The sequence below is a fragment of the Mandrillus leucophaeus genome, unplaced genomic scaffold (assembly GCF_000951045.1).
Source record: "Mandrillus leucophaeus isolate KB7577 unplaced genomic scaffold, Mleu.le_1.0 Scaffold454, whole genome shotgun sequence".
NCBI classification, from domain to species: Eukaryota; Metazoa; Chordata; class Mammalia; order Primates; family Cercopithecidae; genus Mandrillus; species Mandrillus leucophaeus.
In genome coordinates, this window is record NW_012104854.1 from 2,003,478 (window position 1) to 2,024,889 (window position 21,412).

Genomic DNA, 21,412 nt, shown 5'->3' on the forward strand with positions numbered 1-21,412 from the left:
AGACAAGATTTCACCATGTTGACCAGGCTGGTCTCAAAATCCTGACCTCAGGTGATCCTCCTGTCTCGGCCTCCGAAAGTGCTGGGATTACAGGCGTGAGCCACTGCACCCAGCCCGCACTTTCATTTTTAACCTTATTCTAGAATTGGAAGCCAAGTAAATGGATGGACTTGAATCAAGCAGATCTGAAATAAAATTTGTCTATCCATCCATCCATCCATCCATCCATCCATCCACTCATCCAACAAACACTTAAGTCCTCTATATGTTGAGATTAGGGAGAATATTCCATGTAAACCAATTCCTAAATTCCTGTTCATATACAGAACATTTGGAGTTTACCATTTAGACAGAGAGTAAATAAAATATTCACAAATTATGGTAATCATTATGAATAAACCAGGAGGCCAAATTAGAGGACAATGGGATGAGAGTGTATAGGTATTATAGGTAAGGCAGGTAGAGAAGTCTTCTATGACAAAGTGGCACTTAAGCTGAGACCCAAAGGACAAGCAGAAGGTGGCTATGCCAAGAGTGGAGAAAAGCATTCCAGGCAGAAGGAACAGCAAAGGCTTTGAGGTAGGAAACAGCATCTTGTATTCAAGGACTGAAAGACCAGTGAGCATTTGAATCCCAGCTCTGCCTTCAATAGCTGTGAAAAATCAAACTAGCTGCTCAATCTTTTGAGCCTTCATCTCTTCATATTTAAAATTGAGATAATGGTGCATACCTCACAGAGTTGCTGAATTTAATGGGTATTCAATAAGATAACATGTCGCTTATTTGAATCACGTCTACACAAAGGTCTCTGAGACTCTAGTTAGGCCCTCATCACTCAGTTGCTCTTTCTAGTCTCCTGATTGTTTTATGCAGACTTGAGAGCTAACCATCACTGGAGCTAGAGAACATTTTCCATCCCTGATATTTCCACATTTGAAGAGGAGACAATAGGCACAGACTCTATCTGCTCATGTTAGAACCTTTAGAAATCAAAACAGTGGTGGGAGTAGCGGGGAGGGGAGAGAGAGAGAGAAAGAGAAATAGTGAGAAAATAACGTGAGAGAATTTTCTTTTTAAAAGTGTACTTCCTCATTTACAGAACAAATTCATAAAAAAAAATTTAAAGTTTGGGCAAGGTTTTATTTTTACATTTGGGGAGAGGGTAAGGTTTGGGACGAAGTGTTCAGGAAACAGAATAAAGAGAAATGAAATAATAATCACCGAGTATGCAATATGTAACAGACAGAGTGGTTGGCAAGTTATGTATTTTATCTTATTTAATCTTTACAAGAGTCCTGATGGAGTAAATGAGGTCCTGAGGGAAATGCAGACTTCACTTAGTCACCGTTTGTCATTTATCTTGAGGTATTTAATGTGGAATTGAGCAATTCTTTCAAAATGAGAATCTATAAGGTGTAAGTTTATGTAGTTGATATATTTCTTTAGAATACTTTATTATTGTGACAGTATCACATTAGCATCAATTAATAACTAATAATTAAATATAATGAATAATGATTATAATATGACTATTATTAATTCATCTTAATACAACATACATTTCCTGAATACCCAACTATGTCTAGTGCATGGCTTGTTGGGGGAATAATGGGTAGTCCATTGCAACTAGGGTATGCAGTGGGGCAGGGAACGTTAGCAGAATCTAACTGAAGAAGGGTCTTGATGCCTTGGCAAAGAGTTTTGGATTTTGCCCAGTGGAAGATAGGCACATGGTCAGAGTAGCATTGTAGAAAGAATACTCACACAACTTTTTTAAGACAAGGCTTTGTGAGCACCAGTTTACCCTATGGGGTCATGTTAATAACCTTAGTCATACATTATTCTCTCTCTTTCCTTTTAGGAACTGTGGAAGGTGCCATGGACTTGATCTTGATCAATTCCCTACCTCTTGTATCTGATGCCGAAACATCTCTCACCTGCATTGCCTCTGGGTGGCACCCCCATGAGCCTATCACCATAGGAAGGGACTTTGAAGCCTTAATGAACCAGCACCAGGATCCACTGGAAGTTACTCAAGACGTGACCAGAGAATGGGCTAAAAAAGTTGTTTGGAAGAGAGAAAAGGCTAGTAAGATCAATGGTGCTTACTTCTGTGAAGGGCGAGTTCGAGGAGAGGCGATAAGGATACGAACCATGAAGATGCGTCAACAAGGTAACATGCCCCTAAGTTTTGGGCAGGTGAGGCCCACTGAGGCACACACACACCTTTTGTTTGGTAGCTGCTCCCTCAGGGGCAGGGCATGTGCTACCTGAGTGTAGAGCTTGACGATCTTGCCTGCCTCTTTCCATGCATTGCTGTGTCTGGTACATGGAATGTTAGAGATAAAGGAAACTACGCAATCCAACCCCTTAACTAGATATTGTGCCTACATTGTGAGATCAAATGAAATATTTCATATGTTCTACTAAGGGCATCATGGTACTTATGGATATATGACTCTGTTACATGTATGTAATATGAAAATCATAGCAATGAAAACAAGTGTTCATTGCCAAACTACTGACTATTTTGAGCTTTCTTATTTGATTTTTCATGTGATACATTGCTTTGCTTGTCCCTAAATACCCTTAATGGAAGTTAATATTTTCAGGAGAAGATTAAATATAAATAAGAATTTTAGAAGGGGAATATCCATCAGTAACTTAATTGGTTACTTGGTATATCAATTTTCTTTTTTCCTTTTTTTTTTTTTTTTTGAGACAGAGTCTCACTCTGTCACTGGGCTAGAGTGCAGTGGCATGATTTCAGCTCACTGCAACCTCCGCCTCCTGGGTTCAAGTGATTCTCCTGCCTCAGCCTCCCAGGTAGCTGGGACTACAGGTGTGCACCACCACGCCCAGTTAATTTTTTGTATTTTTAGTAGAGACGGGGTTTCACCATGTTGGTCAGGATGATCTCAATCTGTTGACCTCGTGATCTGCCTGCCGTGGCCTCCCAAAGTGCTGGGATTACAGGCATGAGCCACTGTGCCCGGCCAGTGTACCAATTTTCTATTGCCACAATAATGCTGTGTAACATAACCACAAACCACAGTGGCATACAATAATGAGCATTTATAGCTTGTGAGTCTAAGTCAGCTGTGTTGATTAGATGGATGTATTGACCTTGGCTGGGATTCCTTACATATATAGTGTTGCCTGGCTATAGGCTTAGTAGGCTGGCCTTGGCTGGAGCAATTTTGCTTAGTTCCTTAAACTATAGCAGGCTAAGGTAGTATAAGGTCATAGTGTACAATTCTCAGCCTAGGTTGCAAGGAGCCTCATCTCATGTACATGAGATGTAGACATGAGGCTCCTTGCAACCTAGGCTCAGAATTGTACACTGTCACTTCTGCTTCATTGTATCGACCGAAGCCAGTTAAGTAGCTGAGCCTAGCGTCAGAGTGAGAGGGCACTACAAGTTGAAATGACAAAGAGTCAGGGATGCAGGGAGGAATGAAGAATTAGGGTCCTCTTTGCAGGCTGCCATTCTTGGAAAAGGACCATGATTTAATTTTAGCAGTTGAGTACCCAGGTCTAGCTCAGAAAACACCAGAATTTTGCAGGAGGATTTTGAAAGCCTCCTCTAAGGGAGGATTATTAAGGCTTTCTACTACCCCACAAGGCAATGATGTGATGATGTCTTTCTCTCAAAATAAAACTGGGCCTTAAGCTAAATCTTTAGATCAGTCCACCTATGTGATGGCAGTTGAAGGAGAGGGTGTTGCAAACATTATTTAATACAATTAATTGTATTCTAAGGTTCCAGGCCTGGACGGGCAGGTAGACTTCTGGTGCTCTTGATGCTGTGTGCTGGGAGGAAGGTACAGAATGCCAGCTGAGGTGACCTCCCTTTGTTCTGCCTGGAATGATCTAGCCTCTCCCCTATCAGCCACTTTGTCTGGGCTGCTGATTCCTAAAATGAAGGAGTCTTCCAAATTAATATCATCACAACCACAGGAGCTGTGGACCGAGGACTTGTCATTACATAAAATAATCACATTATGAGCTGTTTAGGGTTTTTGTTTGTTTGTTTAAGACAGGGTCTTGCTGTTGTCCGGGCTGGAGTGCAGTGGCACAGTCATACTTTACTGCAGCCTTGACCTCCTGGGCTCATGCTATCCTCCCACCTCAGCTTCCTAAGTAGCCGGGACTACAGTCATGCACCACCATGCCTGGCTAATTAAAAAAAAAATTTGTAGCTATAGGGTCCTCTTTGCTGCCCAGGCTGGTCTTGAACTACCAGCTTCAAGCTATCCTCCCACCTTGGCCTCTCAAAGTGCTGGGATTACAGGTGTGAGCCACTGCACCAGGCCTTACTTTTAGAAAGCTGATGCAGTTAAGTAACACACCTCTGCACATTGCTGATTGACTGTTTCTTTTATAATGTAACCACCTGTAGTCTGTATTTTTTTTGGATCAATGCTTTTTAAAGTTGAACATGCTTACAGATCACCTGTGGGTCTTGTAAACATGCAGACTGATTTAATAGGTTGTTTGGGAGAGTCCTGGGATTCTGCATTTCTACATGTCCCAGGTGATGAGAATCTGCTCCACCGTGGACCACACTTTGAGTAGCAGGGGTTTAGAGTTAGCCTTTCATTAGGGTCCACCTGAAAATATTTCTTTGAATTTGCTAATGGTAGTAATGAAAAGATTTGAAGGCAGGAAACTCATTTTAAGGTCAAAAGTAATAAAATTGCTATTCATTACAAATGAAGGAAAGGGTTTTCTTAGCAAAACTAGAATGTTCACCTTTAAATGACAGCAGGGCAAGTGGGAAAAGTGTGCAACAGAAATTCCCAGGAATGCAGCTCTCCGCTGAGGGAAGAGAGGTTGAACAAAGGGATGTGAGGTGTGCCAAAGCTATCATGGCTGAAAGTCAGCTCTATTATTCTTCACATGTGTCATTTTGGATTTGACTTGAATAAAGACTAATGTTCTTCTGCTGATGTTTCCACATTCTAAAGGAAGATGATCTGAGATTATGCCCCAGTCATTTCGTGGGAACAAAATGTGAAGTGCCACTGTGTCCTCACTGCACTGTCCAGAGGTCATCCTTGACAATGTATAAATAAGAACATGTAAAGCAAACTGGACCAGAACGTTGCGAGTTAAAAACCCACTGTAATGATCCCCCCAAACTGAGAGTCTAGGTAACCACAGGTAAAGAATGGCTTAATTTCAGTTAAATGAGGCAAAGGCAGACCTGGATAGTGAGAAACACTAATGAGAAGATGGCTTTTAGAGTTATACTCACCTGAGTTTTAATTCTTTCTCCATCACTCACCAGCCGTGTGGCCTTTGGCATGTTATTTAACTTCTATTGGTCTCAATTATTCATCATCTGTGAAATGGGTATAATAATACCTACAAAATTGTTTTGTTTTAAATAAGTTGGAATAGACAAGAAGCATTGATTTGCACAGTGAATGTGTCCTTAAAAGCTTAGGTAAAGCAATACATTGCTGCAGAACAAGGTACATAGTAATAAGAATAATAGCAGCTTATAAATGGTGGGAATAGCATTTGATGCCAAGTGATCTGACTTCAGAGCCAGTATTTATTACCACTACACCACCTTTCGATAACATTCTCACTTAATGTTAACAACTCTCCCTGATTCTGAGCTCTTGTTTTATAAAGTACAACGATTCCACCTGAAGCCCTAAAAAGCAACGCAGGGCACAGAGTAGAGGTATGAGAGTGGAAGTCAGACGGATATGGGTTCAAGTCTACCTCTGCAGCTGAGTGGTGTGGCTCAGGACAAGTTACTTAATTGAAGTCATAATTTTTCCTCATGTGAAAAAAAAAGGGATAGAGATTTTATCACACATATTTGAAAATTAAATAAGGCACTTAACTTTTACCAATTACATTATCTGCTTCACAGTAAATGTTTAACAACTGTGATTATTGTCATTTCTTTGAGTAATAAATTGGTGAGACAATTTTCCTACTCAATTGTAGAAATTTTTACTATGCATTAACATATTATGGAGTTTTACACAAAATGGAAAAATAGGTATGTTCTCTCCTGCATTTTCACAATAACATCATCTCAGGCTGGTGAACGGGTTCTGTTTTTCTTGCTGACCATCCAGTGAGGGAAATCTGGTTTGAGGAAAGTGAAATCCTTTATGGTGAATCAGGAAAAACCTCCAAAACTATGTTTTCATGTCACTGTTAATTCGTTATTAAAACATCATGGAAACTCAGAAATGCCTGCCTAGGGACACAGCAGGATAAAATAAACATCAATATATTCCTGCTTGCTGCTGACTCGTACATCTGTGGAGGAAGTGGAAAATCCATTTGAGATGTGCCAAAACACAGCTTAAATTGGCTCACACACCCCAAACAGCCAAACTGGTTTTTATCAATGGCATCATCCAAAATAGTCAACAGCAGTTTGACTCAAACCTCATTGGTGATTTCATTTGGGGGTAGGAAATTATATATAAAGTTTGAAACATTTTCAGATCCAAAGACCTGTTTCAAACTGATCCATTAGAAGAAACAGAGGGTTATTTTATTCCTACTTTCATTTGAGAAATAGCTTTATATTAAGAATATCAAACTTCCCAAACATGATTTATGAAGTTGATCGAGGAGAGCCATTTGCAGCTAAATAACACAAAGGAATATGTTAAAAGCATCAAGAAAATGGGAAAATCTGAAACAGTTTAGTTCATTTATACTTTCATTCCATAATTCTTCTTTTTTTTTTTTTTTTTTTTAGACAGAGTCTTGCTCTGTCACCCAAGCTGGAGTGCAGTGGCACGATATCAGCTCACTGCAACCTCTGCCTCCTGGGTTCAAGCGATTCTCCTGCCTCAGCCTCCCGAGTAGCTGGGACTACAGGCGTGCACCACCATGCCCAGCTTGTTTTTGTATTTTTAATAGAGACGGGATTTCACCATGTTGTCCAGGGTGGTCTCCATCTCCTGACATCGTGATCCACCTGCCTCGGCCTCCTAAAGTGCTGGGATTACAGGCGTAAGCCACCGTGCCTGGCCACTACAATTATTCTTGAGCCTCTATTTGTGCCACACATTTTCCTTTGTATGCCTGACATTCCCCTAGCAACTTTATATGTATTACTAACTTAGTCTTTATCAAATATATATCAGATGAGGACTTTTAAGACCCCACTAATAGATGAGGCTTAGCTATTGTAACTTACGTGCATTCACTAGTTATGGAGTGTTGGATCTGGGAAGGTGAAGTCAGGCCCGATTCTAGAAGCCTGGCTCTAACCATCACCCTGTGCTACCTTTCAAACCAGATGTGATCTTGCCCTCCTGGAACACTCAATCTAGTAGGGGTTATATACCATGAGTGGGGCTATAATGAAAAAATGCAGGGGTATTTAGGGAGTAGCTATGAGAGCGTCTAACCTGTGTTCCAGGTGTTGTGTGAGGTCTCTGGAGATACCTAAATGGAAACTGATGAGGCTTAGGAGGAACTGACGAGGCTTAGGAGAAAAGGATGAGAAAAGAAGAAAGAAAACTCATGACTTGGATGTGAGTGATGAGGTCTGGCTAAGGAACTGAATACAGTTCAAAGTGGCTGGAATTGAGAGCTAAGGATGTGGACCTGGAGAAGATAAGTCTGGAGAACTAGGGGTGGAGGTCTTGAGTTTGTGTCTCAACTTCCACGTTTATTCACTGTTGACAGGCCTTGGGTAAGGGACTTAGACTTTCTCAACTGCATCTCCCATATGGATAAACTGTAGCTATACTGTCTTCACAGGATTGTGGTGAAATTGCACAAAATAATCACAGATATAAAACTACATTATTTCCTGTGGTACTTATACAACAAGTAAACTGAAAGGAGATGACTGAAATTGAGCTCACTTGCTTTTCATCTGTGTTTTCACTTGTGTATAACTTTTACTACCACCTACTTTCTTCTCCAGCCCTTATGGAATAAGGAATTATATTTTTAGTTAAGCTCTGCCCATGAATTAGCCCATCCAAATGATCTTAAGCAAGTATCTTCTAACCTAGGCCTTGGCAATATCATTTATAGAATGAGGTGGTTGCACCTAAAAGCCTTTTGAGTGCTAACATTACATAATCTATGAAAGCATGCGGAGCCAGATTCCTTGGTTCAAATCCTGGCTCTCCCATGTATATGCTATGTGATCTTGGACAGGTTACCTAGATTCTCTGTACCTTAATTTCCTCATCTGTAAAATTAGGATAATTGTAGCATCTATCTCATAGGGATATTATAAAAAGTAATTTTTTTTTAGTTGGAGTCTCCCTCTGTTGCCCAGGCTGGGGTGCAGTAACTCATTACAGTCTTGATTTCTCTCTCTTTTTTTTTTTTTTTGACAGAGTCTCACTCTGTCGCCCAGGCTGGAGTGCAGTGACACGATCTCGGATCACTGCAAGCTCTGCCTCCTGGGTTCACGACATTCTTCTGCCTAAGCCTCCTGAGTAGCTGGGACTTACAGGCACCCGCCACCACGCCTGACTAATTTTTTGTATTTTTAGTAGAGATGGTGTTTCACTGTGTTAGTCAGGATGGTCTTGATCTCCTGACCTTGTGACCTTCCCACCTCGGCCTCACAAAGTGCTGGAATTATAGGCTTGAGCCACCATGCCTGGCCTACAGTCTTGATTTCTTAAGCGCAAGTGATCCTCCTGAACAGCTGGGACTACAGGCAGGTGCCACCATACCTGGCTAATTTTTAAACATTTTTTTGTAGAGAAGAGGTCTCACTGTGTTGCCTAGGCTGGTCTCAAACTCCTGGCCTTAAGATATCCTCCCACCTCGGCCTCCCAAAATTTTGGGATTAGAAGCGTGAGCCTCCGCCCCCAGGCTGACAATTAAATTTGTATAAAGTGCTTATAACAGCGCTTGGTCCATAGTAGGTGCTATTAAAATGTGCTTATTGTTTTTATGGTCTAGTCAAGTCACATGACATCAATATATGTGTACTGAATACAAGCCAGGCTCCTGTGTCATCAGAAAGCCCAAAGTAGAACATGAATGTTGGGTTTCCTTCGTTAGTACTCAGCAGAGAACAGCCAGCCTGGAGACATTCATGCAGAGGGAAACTGTGGACAGCAGTGAAACTCTGGTGTGAAAATGCCCCTAAGAAAACAGGAGCTTAAAAAGCACAGTCCTAAATAATAAAGAGTCGCAGAGTAGTGGGGGGAAAGCTACTTGGAGTTGAGCCTACTGGGGAACCTTGGTTCCTTTCAGAACACAATACTGAGTGAGAAGTCCCACGGTCAGCCAAATAATTCTCACACAAAGGAGCAGAAAATATAAACAAACCACATAGACAGGAACAACAGCATGAAATGGCCAGAAAAAAATTCTCATAGGAGTCCAGGAGCATGCCACGGAGAGCAAGAGCTGCATGCATTTGGAGGGCTAAATGAAGCACTTGGCAATGTGAGCAGAAGCCCCGCAAAGCCAGCTCCGCTCACCGTCCAGTTCCCTGTCTGCTCCTCCTTTATGGCTGGTTCATTTTAGTGCTCTGGAGAAAAGTGTCCCTCAGGTTCATATCAGAAATGTCAGCACAGCAGTGTTGCTGTTTATATTAGAAGGATACTGACCTCCTCTAAGCACCTCAGGGCTTAGCCTACATCACTTAATATTACTAACAACCTTTGAAGGTAGGTATTATTACTTTTCAATTACACATGAGAAAACTGAGATTTGCAGAGGTGAAGCAACTCTTTCAAAAAGGGTGGCAGAGGGTGGATCCAAGCCCAGGAATGTGTCTGATTCCAGCGCTCACACTGCTGGAATGATCTACCCCGTGCTCTCTCTGGGTTTGCCCCAGGTCATCATCTGTACCAGAGGCATTTACATACCTGACCACCAGGGGAGTCTGTGCAAGGCACCCATACTAGGGTCAGCAGGCACAGCCCACAGCCAGTGAAAGCAAGGAGACAAACCTAAAGCCCAGGTCCTTCTGAGCATGGTTTGGAGGCATCTTTTGCTCTCACAGGGTAGCTGTCTCAGCCAGTGGTGCACAAAACACTTGATTAGTCTTTCTCAAACCACCATCTGAAAGCCATGGATGAGGTGAGAATGAGGGCACAGCGACCAGCTGGTTCATCACAAGGTCCTCAGCAGGATCCGTACAATCCCAAGGCTTGGTCCTGGTCTGAATCTTTATAGGAATTCTTGCTTTGGGGGGCAGGATGTTTTGCTATTAATTTCTAATTTAGGTGCATTCTGGTCAGAGAATTTGTTATCAACAGAGATGTGCTTTGTGGATAAATAGGTAATGTTCTGGTAAATAATGAGTATTTCAATAACTGAGCAAGGGGTTAATGAATATTCAACAGATCTCTAATAGCATTATTAAAATCTTCTAAATATTTTCTTAGTAATTTTCAGTCTTTTTAATTAATTTCTGAAAGTTTCCACTGTGCTTATAGATTTGTCAGTTTCTTTAATTCTGACACTTTTTGTTTCATGAACTTTGAAATTCTGTTGTTAGATGCATATATAATTTCAGGATTACAATATCTTCCTGAACATGACATGTGAATAAAATCTAACAGGGTTTTATCAGTAGATGGTTCTGTTTTATCATTACATAATGACCATCTTTATCCCTAACAGTTTTTTAGCTTTATAATAATTTTTTTCTGTATAAATGTTGCAATACTAGTTTTATTTAGTGTTAGTGTGCTATATATTTTTACATCGCTTTATTTGCAATCTTATGTGCCATTATGTTGAATGTATACTTCATGAAAAGAGCACACAGTTTTGTGTGTGTGTGTATGTTTTAGAATTAAGATTCTAGAATCTAAGATTTTCTGATCTGAATTTGATATGAGCTCCTGTTTTTTAATACATATTTGGCATAACTTCTGCCACCTTATTCCATCTTTTCCACACCATGATTTTCTCTGGTCCTTTGGTTCTCATTTTATGTCTTTTGTTTCCTTCTCTTCTCTCTTGCCCTCCTATTAAGGAAAGTTAGATAGACTGTTTCTCTTCTTTTAGTGGTGAGCCTTATATTGTTAACATTGGCTTAACTTAAAGCCTAAAGCTAATACCTCCTTATCTCACAGAGTTTGGCTTTCTGCAGATTATGATACAAGTTAAAGGCATTCAGAAACTCTTGTTGTTGGAAGAAAGTTAGAAGATTTTATTCACACATCTTGTCCAATAAGCCAAGGGATTCAATGTTGCATGGCAAGCTTGACACAGTGACAGGAATTTGCAATCAATTGGCTTGTGATTTTTTTTTTTTTTTTTTGAGACTGAGTCTTGCTCTGTTGCCCATGCTGGAATACAGTGGCACGATCTTGTCTCACTGCAACCTCCACCTCCCGGATTCAAGCAATTCTCCTGCCTCAACCTCCCGAGTAGCTGGAATTACAGGCGCGTCCCACCACGCCTGGCTCATTTTTGTATTTTTAGTAGAGACGGGATTTCGCCATGTTGGCCAGGCTGGTCTCGAACTCCTGACCTCAGGTGATCTATGTTGGCATCCCAAAGGGTTGGGATTACAGGCATGAGCAACCATGCCCAGCTTTGGCTTATGATTTTATAAGTCAAATATAAAATAATTTTCCCAGTTACATCTCAGTACTGTCCAGTTCCATAACTATGTCAGGTCATACATATATAATTAAAAGGTAGAAGGCAAGATATTAGATTCTATCCTTGTCTTTATTCTTCAATCTTCCAATATTTACACCATGAGTAGTAAGTCCAGCATTTTGCTCATTTTATTTGAGAAATGCATGGACATTAGGATTAGAATTAGAATTATTTGGAACAACAACAACACAAAAGGACCAGGGGAAAAGCCATTTGGCAAATGTTTTTTTCTCTTTCACTTTGGGGAAACTCAGATTTCATTCATAATTTTTTCTACTTTGAGAAAACTTGGTTGGGATTGGAAAAGGATGGCAGATTCACAGTTAATGTAGTTTGTTGTTAGTATCAGGACTTAGTTTGATAATAGGTACAGGTTGAGTATTCCAAATCCAAAAATCTGAAATCTCTCAAGATCCAAAAATATTTGAGTGCCAATTTGATGCTTAAAGGAAATGTTCATTGGAGCATTCTGGATTTCAGATTTTCTGATTTGGGATCCTTAGCTGGCATAATGCAAATATTTCAAAATGGAAAAATAAAATCTGAAACACTTCTGGCCCTAAGTATTTCAGATAAGGGATATTCACTCTGAACTAATCAACACAAAATCCTCACCTCCCCAACCGCTGAATAGAAAAATTGTATATAGGCATATTGTTTGTATATATTTACACTCTTACAGAGTATAAATTAGCCACCACTGTTTTTCACTTTACAAAAACCATCTGACACCTAGCAAGTGCCAGCCCTCATTTTCTGAGTCTCAAAGTTCAATTGCTCCTGGAGAAAATGTGTGACCCCATTTTTGGTATTTGTTTTCTCTCTTTTAAAAGCTTCCTTCCTACCAGCTACTTTAACTATGACTGTGGACAAGGGAGATAATGTGAACATATCTTTCAAAAAGGTATTGATTAAAGAAGAAGATGCAGTGATTTACAAAAATGGTGAGTATGTGTTTCATTGCTTTCCCCATTATGATGTGAGATATCAGATAACATACAACATATTGGATCATTTTCCTATTGTGGTCTTGTGGGCAGATGTTTGAAGTAAAGCAGCTATGATGCAAGCTTTCAAATTCTGTGTATGATAGAAGCCCTCTTAGGTGACATATTTGGTTACTTAAGAATATTAAAGTGGAATTCATATATGTGAATGTACATGGTATATGTACATACAATAAAACACCATCATAATGTGAGATCCCAGCTTCAGCCATATAAAATGTGAGTTTCTTTGATTCTGACATTGTTGATTGCAAGGTTTAGGAAATTACCATAGTAAACATGGGAAGCCAATTGTTAGCAGTTCTGGCAGTCCAACTGCGTAATCCAAATGTGTCTAGAACCTAGCTATGGTTTGGTACCACCCGGTGTCAGTTGCCTGATCCAGCTGGAATATTGATGGGGAACATTCTGAAGTCTGTGAGTGGATAGTACTTCCAGACTGGAGTAGCGATTATAGATATCTCCTGGTTAATTGGTTAGTTGACAGGGTTACCTCTCATTTTTCACCTAACTTTGCCTGCCAACTATGTTCACCTCTCCCTGTAGAATGTAAGAACTTAGACTACTCCCACCTTTATGTGTTTGGTGGTAGATCCCACAGACTAACCTATCTGTTTTATCACTATGACTTTCTTGACTATTGGGAGAGTACTGAATAGTTCAGCCTTTTCATTCTTCTCCCACATCCAATATGTGAGAGCACATTTTCTTTACCACGTCAGGGAAAGCTGATTAAGTGAAGAAACCAGACAAGGAAACAGGAATGTTTCAGTGTGACCTATTGTTCTTCACTCTTCCCTCTTACTAGGTTCCTTCATCCATTCAGTGCCTCGGCATGAAGTACCTGATATTCTAGAAGTACACCTGCCTCATGCTCAGCCCCAGGATGCTGGAGTGTACTCGGCCAGGTATATAGGAGGAAACCTCTTCACCTCGGCCTTCACCAGGCTGATAGTCCGGAGTAAGTGATGGAGAGGCCACCATTTGTGATGGTGTAGTTGTTAGGTTGTTAGGATTTTTAGTTGCAGGTAATAGAAACGAACTGTGGCTTCTTAAGCAAAAACCAGGGATTGGTTGGAGGTGGTATTAGTCTGTTCTTATGCTGCAAAGCAAATGAATAAGAGATAGCAATCCTCAGAGGAATGACAGAGGAACCCAGGTATTTGGACCTGAAGACTTAAATATTTAATATTACAAATACTTGACATAGCTGGGGAAAATTCAGGGCAAATCATTTTCTTTTCTCAGGGCAAATCATTTCTAATTTTCACATGCTCTTTATTAAGACATACCTGAGACTGGGTAATTTATTAAGGGAAGAGGTTTAATTGACTCACAGTTCAATATGGCTGGGGAGGCATCAGGAAACTTACAATCATGGCAAAAGAGGAAGCAAACACATCCTTCGTCACATGGCGGCAGGAGAGAGAAGAATGAGAGTGAAGGAGAGGGGGAAGCACCATATAAAACCATCATATCTCATGAGAACTCACTCACTATCATGGGAACAGCATGAGGCAACTGCCCCCATGATTAAATTACCTCCTACTGGGTTCCTCCCACAACACATGGGGATTATGGGAACTACAATTCAAGATGAGATTTGGGTAGGGACACAGCCAAACCATACAAGAGGGGGACACTATGGGCTCTTAATAAATTGATGGGAAAGCTGAAAAGTGGCCGGGTATTGTGGCTCATGCCTGTAATCTCAGCACTTTGAAAGGCCCTTTGAGCTCAAGAGTTTGAGACCAGCCTGGGCAACATGGCAAAACCCCATCTCTACAAAAAATACAAAAATTAGCCAGGCATGGTGATGCATGCCTGTAGTTCCAGCTATTTGGCAGGTTGAGGTAGGAGGATAGTTCAAACTCAGGAGGTCAAGGCTGCAGTGGGCCAGGCTGGATGAAAGAGCAAGACCCTGTCTCAAAAAAAAAAAAAAAAAAAAAAAAAAAACAAAAAAACCAAAACACTATAAAGCAAGTTCCAGTAAAGATAAGCTTCAAGGAAGAGCTGAGGCTCAGTTGTGGTTGGTGTGGGTGGTAGGGGAGAGGACTTTCTCTCAGAAATGCTGCTTTTACCATGACTCAGCTTCAGCAATGTTTCTTTCACTTCCAAACTTTGAATTTCCAGGAAGAATAATGAGATTGGCCTAACATATATTAGATGTCTATCAGCCTAGACCAGTGAGCTAAAGACAAGGGTGGATCCACGTACTACAAGTGACAGGCACTAGAAGCTCACATTTGTATAGCATAATCATCCATATAAAAAGGGGGATCACAATGAGGAAAGCAGTCTCACTGAAAAGTGTCTGCTCTAGGGGGATGAGTTGGACCTCTTAGATTAGACTAAAGTCTACTTAAACATTGCCTCCTGTAAACCCCACACTTCCTAGGTCATGTAACTCTTAAGTGTGATTTTTATTTTCAGTTTTGAAAAATGTAAGAGTTAGAACTACTAAACACTTTTTTTCTCCATTATAACTATTGAAGTGGGGCATAAATATCACCATTACATTTTCCTGTAATTTTTACAGGAACTTGATGAATAGAAAGAAAATGATTTGCCCTGAATTCTCCCCAGCTGTATCAGGTTTTCATAATATTAAATATTGAAGTCTTCAGGTCTAAATGCCTGGGCTTCTCTGTCATTCCTCTAATGATTGGCATCTCCAATTCATTTGCTTTGCATTATGTTCCCCCATTCGTTTACCAAAATATGTTGATCTTAAATCTGTGCCAAGAATTGTGTTGGTGTTGAGAATACAGGATCATAAGATAAATCCCTGTCCTTTGTGTCATTCCCAATCAGAGTAGGCACATGTATAATAATTACCTAAATAAATATTGAAAACTGACAGTAGAAGTATGAGAAGTGTGATTCATCTAGTTTATGCTCCATGCTTAGCCACCTCTGTGGACATAAAATATAGCAAGGTGTTTTATAGGCAGGACTATTTGGGCTTGAGTTGAGAGGCATCTTTCCATGTACCCAGGACCTGTTTCCTCCTAGATGACTACTGTGCTTGACTTCTATTAAATGTCAGAGCAGCCTTTTTGTAAGATGAATCTTTAAAACATATAATTTATGATGATAGCAAAACTGCAATATTCAGCTTCTAATAGCTTGCCTCACAGCTACCTTTACATGAAGTTTCTGTGGCCTTGGGAGAAGCAAGTGACATCCCCTTTTATTCCACTACTCAGGAGAGACTGAATGGCAAGGAAGCAATTTGCCTTTATTTCATTTCGATAGTTTCTCTGGAGTCTGATACAACACCATGTACCAGATGTACTCAGAAGGTAAATGGGGTACATCTTCTAGGAAGGTCAAACTGTCTATACATGTTGATATATAGTTGTTTGAGACAGGAAAATCAAAGCGTTTTTCCTAATCTCTGCCCTCACTGAACACAACACTTCTGACACCAATGCGTAGGGAGTTTTCCTTACACCCTATCCAATTCTCTAGCAGACATCAACTGGGTATCCTGCAGTTTGACTTAATTCTGACTCTACCTGGAAATAGCATCAGACCCTACTAGTTAAGTGTTCAGTCCTATAAAACTGCCCCTACTTTAGATGCCAGTTGCAGGCCCCAGGTTGTGACCTATGTCTCTGACTGACCGTATATCATAAACTGGAGGCGAGACTCCCCCTTGGGTTGGGTTAATTTGCTAGGAGGGCTCACAGAACTCAGGGAAACACATTTACCATCTTATTATAGAGAATATTACAAAGGATAAGACGAACAGCCAGGTGGAAGAGATGCACAGGGCAAGGCATGGGGGGGGTGGTGCAGAGTGTCCGTGTGCTCTCTAGGTACATCACCCTCCAGGAACCTCCGTGTGTTCAGTGATCTGGAAGCTCTCTGAACCCTGCCCTTTTGGGTTTTTATGGCGGGTTCATTAGGTAGGCACAATTGACTAAATCATTGGCCATTGATCAATTCAATATGCAGCCTTTAGCCCCTCCCTAGAGATTCGGGGGTGAGGCTGAATATCACAACTCTCTAATCATGCCTTGGTATTTCTGGTGACTAGCCCTCATCCGAAGCTATCTAGGGACCACCAGCCACCAGTCCTCTCATTAGCATACAAAAGGCACTCTTACCACTCCAGAGATTCCAGGGATTTTAGGAACTCTGTGCCAGGAACCAGGGAAGAGACTACATATATATTATACGTGTATGTGTGTGTGTGTATATGTATATATACACACATACATACATATATATGTGTATATATGTGTATGTATATATATAAAATATAAGAGACTATATATGTAACATATATATTATTATATCACAATAACACAGTGGTAAAAGGCTTAAAGCTTTAAAAAAACTTTAATACTAAAACAAACCTACAAACTAGAGTATGAAATTCACCTGAGCTTTAAAGATAAAGCAGAAGATTTCTAACACATTTTGATATCCAAGCTGTCTCTTTTCAGTTTGCTAGGAGTATGTGTTCATTCTCCTTTGTGGTTAGGAGTATTTTAATGAAACCATTCGACAAGCACAGCTAATATCTAAAATCATTCTAAGAAAGTTTAAGTTGGATCACAATCATCCCATTTAAGAATATTTCTCCCCTGTATGAGTTCTTCGATGTTTATGAAGAAATGAGATAAAGTTGAAGGCATGTGTCCACTTCTCTTAACTGTAGGTATCTGTATTAGTCAGTTTTCACACCGCTATAAAGAACTACCTAAGACTGGGTAATTTATGAAGAAAAGAGGTTTAATTGACTCAGTTCTGCATGGCTGGGGAGGCCTCAGAAAATTTACAGTCATGGCAGAAGACAAAGGGGAAGCAAGCACCTTCTTCATAAGGCGGCAGGAGAGAGAGCGAGCATGTGCATGCAAAGTGGGGAAATGCCACACTTTAAAACCAGTAGCTCAGCAGGGCATGGTAGTTCATGCCTGTAATCCTAGCACTTTTGGAGGCTGAGGTGGGTGGATCACTTAGGTCAGGAGTTCAAAACCAGCCTGGCCAACATGGTGAAACCTGGTCTCTACTAAAAATACAAAAAAAAATTAACTGGGCGTGGTGGTGGACATCTGTAATCCCAGCTACTTGGGAGGCTGAGGCAGGAGAATAGCTTGAACCTGGGAGGTAGAGGTTGCAGTGAGCCGAGATCTTGCCACTGCACTCCAGCCTGGGCGACAGAACAAGATTCTGTCAAATAAAATAAAATAAAATAAAATAAAATAAAATAAAATAAAATAAAATAAAATAAAATAAAATAAAATAAAATAAAACCATTAGCTCTCATGAGAACTCTCTCACAGGGGAACAGCATGGGGGAAATCACCCCCATGATCCAATCACCTCCCAATAGGTCCCTCCCTCAACATGTGGGGATTACAATTAGAGATGAGATTTGGGTGGGGACACAGAGGCAAACCATATCAACATCTCTACAGGATGAATTGAAACTTAGGAACAGTCAGTGCTTAAAGATTTATTAAAAAATCACAATAGGATTTTCTTTTCTGTAGATTTGCTCTCTGGCAAGATTTTCGAAAGTAGCGTTTCTTAAAATACAAAATCACAAGGCCTTTGAAGAAAATAGATGCCTAATTGTATACTTGTTGCTTATCAACAAACTCTTTTCTTGACCTCTCCATCCCCAAGAAATCACCTCTATTATTCCCTAAAGCTTTATTCTTCCTTCCTTCCTGGGATGAGAAGTGACGCTGGGATAGGTCTGTAGGTAGGTACAGGGCTGGGTACAGTTTAATGTCACAGGAAGCTCATTGCCACCTACATTGCCTGCCACCATTGGTTTTCAACATGTGTAAATAACCTGCAGTCTGGCTCTCAAGAAATCACTAATTGCACAAAACCTCTTTCCCTTTATGTATTGAGGAATATAAATATTAGTTTTTAGACATTTTGTACCTTTATTAAGTGGAAGACTGTAAGAAATTATGTGTGTTGGTAGTCTTCTTGATTACTGTAGAGAAAATACTGATAACCAAGAGTTCTTGCTAAAGAAATGATAAGGTTCCATCAGCTGTAGGCACAGGCCCAAGCTTACCACCATGAGACTAACAACAGGACAAAGACACTAGTTCCCTTCAGATGAGAAATGAAACTAAATTCCTGACCACAAAGGGTCATTCCAACCCCCTGGGTTTTCCTTATATTAGAAGCTATCCTAGGACCTAATTAACAATCAAAAATCATCAAGTGTTAGAAGTGGCCAGGAAATCTGAATCTACAAGGATTTTACCATCCTTGGACTTCAGGTTTTGCCTATCTTGTTTCACTTCTTATATGGTTTTCCAGCTGAAAAATAGGTGGAGGCTACTAGTTCCTGCTACTCGTTCTCTTTGTAGCCTTATCCCTCCTCCACATACTCTAGGCCAGAGGTTCTCAAACTCTAGCATACATCAGAATCACCTGCAGGGACTGTTGAACACAGATTACGAGGCCACTTCTAGAATTTCTCATTCAGTAGGTCGTGGTTGGGTGGGGTCTGGGGTTTGCATTTCTAACAGATTCCCAGATGATGGGGATGCTACTGGTCAGAAACCACACTTTGAAAACCACAGCACCAGCCTGTAACCATACCTGCAGCTCCCTGGACATGGCCACGTTCTCTTCCCATGCCTTGCCTTTGCCTGGAACACACTCTCCAGCCTTATCTTCTTTGCTACTTAGTTGGTCCTGCAGATTCAGCTTGCACACCATATCCTCTGGGAAGCCTTCCTTTATGCCCTCTTCCATCCACCAGACAGAGTTAGGTACTCCTTGTCTTTGTTTCTATCACAATTTCTTGTTTACATGTCTGTCTCCCATATTAGACAATTAGCTTTTAGAGAGCAGAGCCTGTATTTTATCTTCATTCACCATTGTCCACTGAAATGACTGACACACAGTAAGTGCTCAGTAAGGATTTGTTGAGTGGATGTGCTGTACTCACCACAGCCTTGTTTTCCTTAACAAAAGGGTGTGAAGCTCAGAAGTGGGGACCTGAATGTAACCGTCTCTGTACTGTTTGTGTCAACAATGGTGTCTGCCATGAAGATACTGGGGAATGCATTTGCCCTCCTGGGTTTATGGGAAGGACATGTGAGAAGGGTAAGTCAAGAGACTTGATAAGTAAGCTGTGGATTTAAAAAGCCGTTGTTGCTGGATCTAGAATTTTAGATCTGGACACAGATGGGAATGGAAGCTAAATGGCCTCTGTTAGGTCAGATGGTACCTGTGTGTGAATTAGAAAAAGGTGCCTTTTCCTAAAGGCTCTTTGTTGCCAACCACTGGCAAGTTATAATAAATATACAGATCTATGATGTTTACAATGCGAATGCTGCCCCCTAGGTTTGTAAACCTGCATGATTGTGAGTGATGTCCCTGATGTCCTCTCTGTGGGACAGTTTCACTATCAGTAAAATGGGCCATAAGGGTGTGTTCATCCTACTATGCCACAGCTGAGATTTGACTGTTTCCCATATTCACTAGACTAGGAGAAATGAATCCAAAGAATTATGTATTTCAAAGGGTTGCATATTTGACTCTGAACCATCTTTTCTTTTCCTCCCAAAGCTTGTGAACGGCACGCATTTGGCAGAACTTGTAAAGAAAGGTGCAGTGGACAAGATGGATGCAAGTCTTACGTGTTCTGTCTCCCTGACCCCTATGGGTGTTCCTGTGCCACAGGCTGGAAGGGTCTGCAGTGCAATGAAGGTATGGACCAATCACACCCTTGGACAGAAAATGTTCTAGCAGGTATACAAAGGAGATCTAGTTTGCTGGAAATCACAATATAGGATATACCTGGACTGCTTAGTTACCCACTATTGGATGACAGGATTTTGAATCATGAATGTTTACATCCAATGTTAATTATATTTTCACAATAAAAATCTGGACCACATAGAAAGAAAGTACTTCTCATAACTATCATCTGGGGATCTTACTAAAGCATGGATTCTGATTTGGTAGGCAGGGACTGCGGCCGGAGGTTCTGCACTTCGAACAGGCTCCCAAGTAGTTCTGATGCTATTGGTTTTCAGACCACGCTTTGAGTAGGAAGACTATAGAAGACTTTTTTTTTTTTTCAGAGAATCATAACATCACAGCTTTAGCCAGGCATGGCAGCACGTGCCTATTGTCCCAGTTATTTAGGAGGCTGAGGCAGGAGGATCCCTTGAGCCCAGGACTTTGAAGCTGCAGTGAGCTATGATTGCACACTGCACTCCAGCCTGGGCAACAGAGTGAGACCTCGTCTTTAAAAAAAAAAAAAAATCAAAATCAGAGCATTTAGGTCAGATCCAGACAGGATTTGGGGCTCAAAAATTGAAGAAGTTAAAATCTTACCTGCTGTGGACCTTATGCAAGCAGTACTAACTTCACCTACTCAGAGTCCCTCTGCCCTTTCTAAAATAAGCTTTCCTGTTTGACCAGGCTCGGTGGAGTGCATCTGACATCTACTTTTCAGTATGCGTTTCACATCTACTGTCACACGGTAGCTCAACATGAACCTGCAGACAAATGTGACAGAACGTCCTTAATGTATATTAATATTGTGAATTAGCCAGAGCTCAAAGGCTTTTCAGTGTTTATCTCACAAAGTCAGCTTTTCCCGTATCCAGCACTCATGGTAGCTACACTGGGGTCCCAGCAACTTGATAACAATGCTCCAGGGCAGAGCAATTCAGTAGAAATATAAGCCATCCACATATAGAATTTAAAATTTTCTAGTGTCCACATTAAAAAAGTGAGAAGAAATAGGTGAAATAATTTTGATCTATTATTTAACCCAATATGTTAAAAATATTATCAGTTCAACATGT

At 40.7% G+C, this 21,412-nt stretch overlaps 1 protein-coding gene across 3 annotated transcripts in view; it reads left to right on the plus strand.

The window, feature by feature from the left end:
• TEK (TEK tyrosine kinase, endothelial) overlaps window positions 1–21,412 on the plus strand; it is a 142,641-nt gene that overhangs the window by 67,211 nt on the left and 54,018 nt on the right. For 2 of the 3 annotated variants that reach the window (XM_011994372.1, XM_011994374.1), the window contains exons 2-6: window positions 1,862–2,173; window positions 12,429–12,539; window positions 13,411–13,563; window positions 19,566–19,697; window positions 20,163–20,303. In XM_011994372.1, coding sequence (XP_011849762.1) covers window positions 1,862–2,173; window positions 12,429–12,539; window positions 13,411–13,563; window positions 19,566–19,697; window positions 20,163–20,303 — 849 coding nt within the window. The remainder of the gene's footprint in view (window positions 1–1,861; window positions 2,174–12,428; window positions 12,540–13,410; window positions 13,564–19,565; window positions 19,698–20,162; window positions 20,304–21,412) is intronic. The other variant, XM_011994375.1, reaches the window with a different exon arrangement.